Source organism: Cystoisospora suis (assembly GCF_002600585.1).
Source record: "Cystoisospora suis strain Wien I chromosome Unknown contig_8079, whole genome shotgun sequence".
Classification (NCBI taxonomy): Eukaryota; Apicomplexa; class Conoidasida; order Eucoccidiorida; family Sarcocystidae; genus Cystoisospora; species Cystoisospora suis.
In genome coordinates, this window is record NW_027160862.1 from 1 (window position 1) to 3,270 (window position 3,270).

The following is a 3,270-nucleotide window of genomic DNA, read 5'->3' on the forward strand; positions in this document are numbered from 1 at the left end:
AGATAGGTCAAAGATGATCGGCGGAGAAAATCAAATTCTCCGTCAAGTTGTGGCGTTACTCGATACCAAAAAAGAAGAGAACAGCACTGAAGGGAAAACACATTCTGGTGTAGCTACAGATGATACAACTTTCAGAAAAAATAGAAGTCCACCCAAGAGGGAGACACGGCAGGTGGCAGTCGTGAATGAGTAGACAAGAACTGCGAAACGGACTACCTTCTTCCGCATATCTGTACAGCTCAAGAGCTAACTAGCTAGCTGGACGAAGGTAGCTAGCTAGTTGGTGCGTTGCTTTCCTCATGAGAAGGGGAGGTGTCGTAATGTGAGAAACACTGAGAAAGAACCTACAGCCATTTGCTCGATGAGAGATTTATATCTCTCAATGAAACTCCAGGCAGCGGCCTCTGTGAAGCATGAGTAAGCTTTCTTCAAGAAACGAAGAAAGAACTTTAAAGCCCTACACACAAGAAAGAAAAAAGAAAAGGCAAGTGGAACAAGGCAAGATAAAGACAGAGAAAGAGAGACAAGATGAGAAGAAAAGAGAAACAAGAGAACGAAGGAGACACGACACAAAGACGACCAGCAAGATGATGCAGATCATACCTGCAGAGAGGAAAGACTGATTAAACCAGCATACAACGCAAGTTCAGACCTCGATTTTCTCTCTATCTTTCGGGGTCTGTCTGTCTGTCTATCCATCTAAATACATCGCCATGCAAGAGGCACTCTATGGCATAAAACCTTCCCCAAGAGATGTTGAATCTTCTATCATATGAATACACATATACACGTCCGTATGTATGTTGCATAGATCTATCTATCTATATATATATATCTCTATATACGTATCTATCTCTGGGCGTGACTGTAGAGACACGTGTCGGCAGGAGTAGACTGAGGTGCTCTGCTTCCCGTGACACCTACAAAGGAGCGAAGAAAGAGAGACATCTACAAAAACCTAAAGAAGCTGAAGAGGAAAAGCGAACAACACCGAGAAGACTTTGCATAGACTTGTCTTTCTCCTCGTGTCTCCTACACCTCGGCTAAGTGAGATCTCTATTACCCACTCACACACGGAGTGACATATAATGAGAAAGCAATGAAGCAAACAACATGAGAGAATTGGAGAGGTCGAGCGTATGGTAGACGCCTCAGTCTTCTTCTCACTCCGCCAACACGTGAATCTCTGTACCCATGAACTTCTCCTACTCATCTCCAGTCAAAGTCACTTCCTACACACACACGATACACGCCAAGAGCTATAATTTTGACCACCTCTAAAATACACAGACCTATATATACACGTATATATATGCATGAAGACACGTAAGAGAAGTGACGAGAAGATCTCTTTGTGCATATGCATTAAGTGTAGATCTATGTATAGATCTCGCTATATCTATCTGTATTTGAAGAAGGAGAGCAACTTACTTGTGTAGAATATGAGGATAGGCGATGTATTTGAGAGCGACAGCTACAACGTATTGAATGGCTTCTTGTAGCCATAGACTCCATACAGCCACACTCTCCTGAGGGCAGCCTTCGAGTAAGCCTATACCCATAGCTAGGCAATTCCCAAGCTACACAAGAAAACCACACACGGAAAGGCAAAGCTGAAATAGAGGGGAAGAGAAAAAGACAGTAAAGAATGAAAAAGAAGAACAAAGAAAAAAGGTCCACAAAAAAGAAGTGAAAAGAGACAGGAAAGATCGGGAAGATACCATAGAGAGATATTCAAGTTGGGAATGAGGAATAGAAGAACAAAGAGATGAGAGAGAAGAAAATGAAACAACGACAAATTTCGAAAAGGCCAAAAGAGGAGAAAAAGATGAAGCCAAGCAGTGGACTGTAATTCTCTGCAAGAAAGAAAGAAAGAAAGAAAGATGAAAGAAACCCAATGGAGGAAAACACCATCTAAACACATCCCTAAAGGCATTATCTCGAAAGGCAGACGTGTATAGACAGATAGATTGAGGATAGATGAAGATAGACAGACTAAAGATAGAGGGATTTGAAACAGAGAGATCAAAGATAGATAGGTTAGAAACAGATTCACAGGTACAGCCTCGATCCAAATCACAGGCTGAAAGAGAGGAAGGAGCGACGCCTAAAGGAGACAAGAGACTATTACTACTATCACTACTACGAGACGGCAGCCCTAGACAGATAGAAGACAAACACAACAGTACCGAGAATGTGTGTGTCATTCACATCCTAAGAGAAAAGGAGAGAAGAGAGGAAGAAAAGAAAAGACAGGAGTGAAGAAGTGGCTGATCCTATGGCACATACCGCATGAAAGACAAGAGGATGGGTTTCAACTGGATGATTCGCCAGAAGCTTTAGAACATCTACACACAGACACACATGGAGTACATCAGGAAAGAAAGGAAGAAAGAATGAGAGCTGAAGAAAGAGAAGGCATCATCTCCTGTCCTCCGGAACGAGAAGGGTGAGCCAGGAAAATAGACTCATGCCTCCTCTCCTCTCCTAGTGTTTCTCTCAATACATACACACTACCTACTACCTGTCCAATACCGCTCACACTCAGTTTTACATACCTCTAGCTAGCGACCGTTCATTTATCTTGCCTAACCTCCCATCCACCAACCAATCTATCTCTATATCTTCCTGATCTGCCGTCAATCTAATCTATCTCTACGTCCTCGATCTATCATCTGTCTAGCTAGCCAACCTCCTCTATACGTTTGATCTGTCGTCTATCTATCCACCTCTATATCTTTGATCTTTCATCTATCTATGTAACTACAGGTAGGTATGTACGAAGGTCTACTCCATCATACATAGACACGCCGGGCAACTGCTTCTTCACATCGAGATAGAATACTCGTAAATCCGCCGACAGTTCTGCAACTCGAGACAACAGCACATGTATATACTTCATAAGTAGGTAGGTCAAGACATGTAGACATATATATGTTGCTTGCAAGCATTGCGGACCATGCAACTGAGCTGTCTCTCTCCTCAACAGGCGTCTTATGTAACATATACCTGTCTAGAGAAGAGACACAGATGTATGAGTCTCTTCTATAAACGAATGTCTACCCCTACGCATGTCCCCCGAAAAGAAGAGGAAGAAAACGAAGGTGAAAGAGGCGGGAACGTATTGATTTGAAAAAGAAACATACCCTATCTACACGCACGCAATTCCCCAAGACTCCAGGTGAGCGACACTTCATCTAGACACATACTACTCCCTCCTTACTTACACACAGAGGATCTAGCCTACCACGGCCACTACCATCCTCACCT

General features: G+C 42.9%; 1 protein-coding gene across 1 annotated transcript in view; it reads right to left on the reverse strand.

Moving 5' to 3' along the window:
- Nucleotides 1-351: 351 nt before the first annotated feature.
- The window catches only part of CSUI_010722 (uncharacterized protein), a gene marked incomplete at its 3' end in the record, with an annotated part of 3,260 nt that continues 341 nt past the window's right edge, over nucleotides 352-3,270 (reverse strand). Inside the window, exons 2-5 of the mRNA XM_068070824.1 lie at nucleotides 2,290-2,348; nucleotides 1,722-1,856; nucleotides 1,432-1,580; nucleotides 352-457 (exon numbers count right to left, since the gene is read on the reverse strand). Coding sequence (XP_067917200.1) covers nucleotides 352-457; nucleotides 1,432-1,580; nucleotides 1,722-1,856; nucleotides 2,290-2,348 — 449 coding nt within the window. The remainder of the gene's footprint in view (nucleotides 458-1,431; nucleotides 1,581-1,721; nucleotides 1,857-2,289; nucleotides 2,349-3,270) is intronic.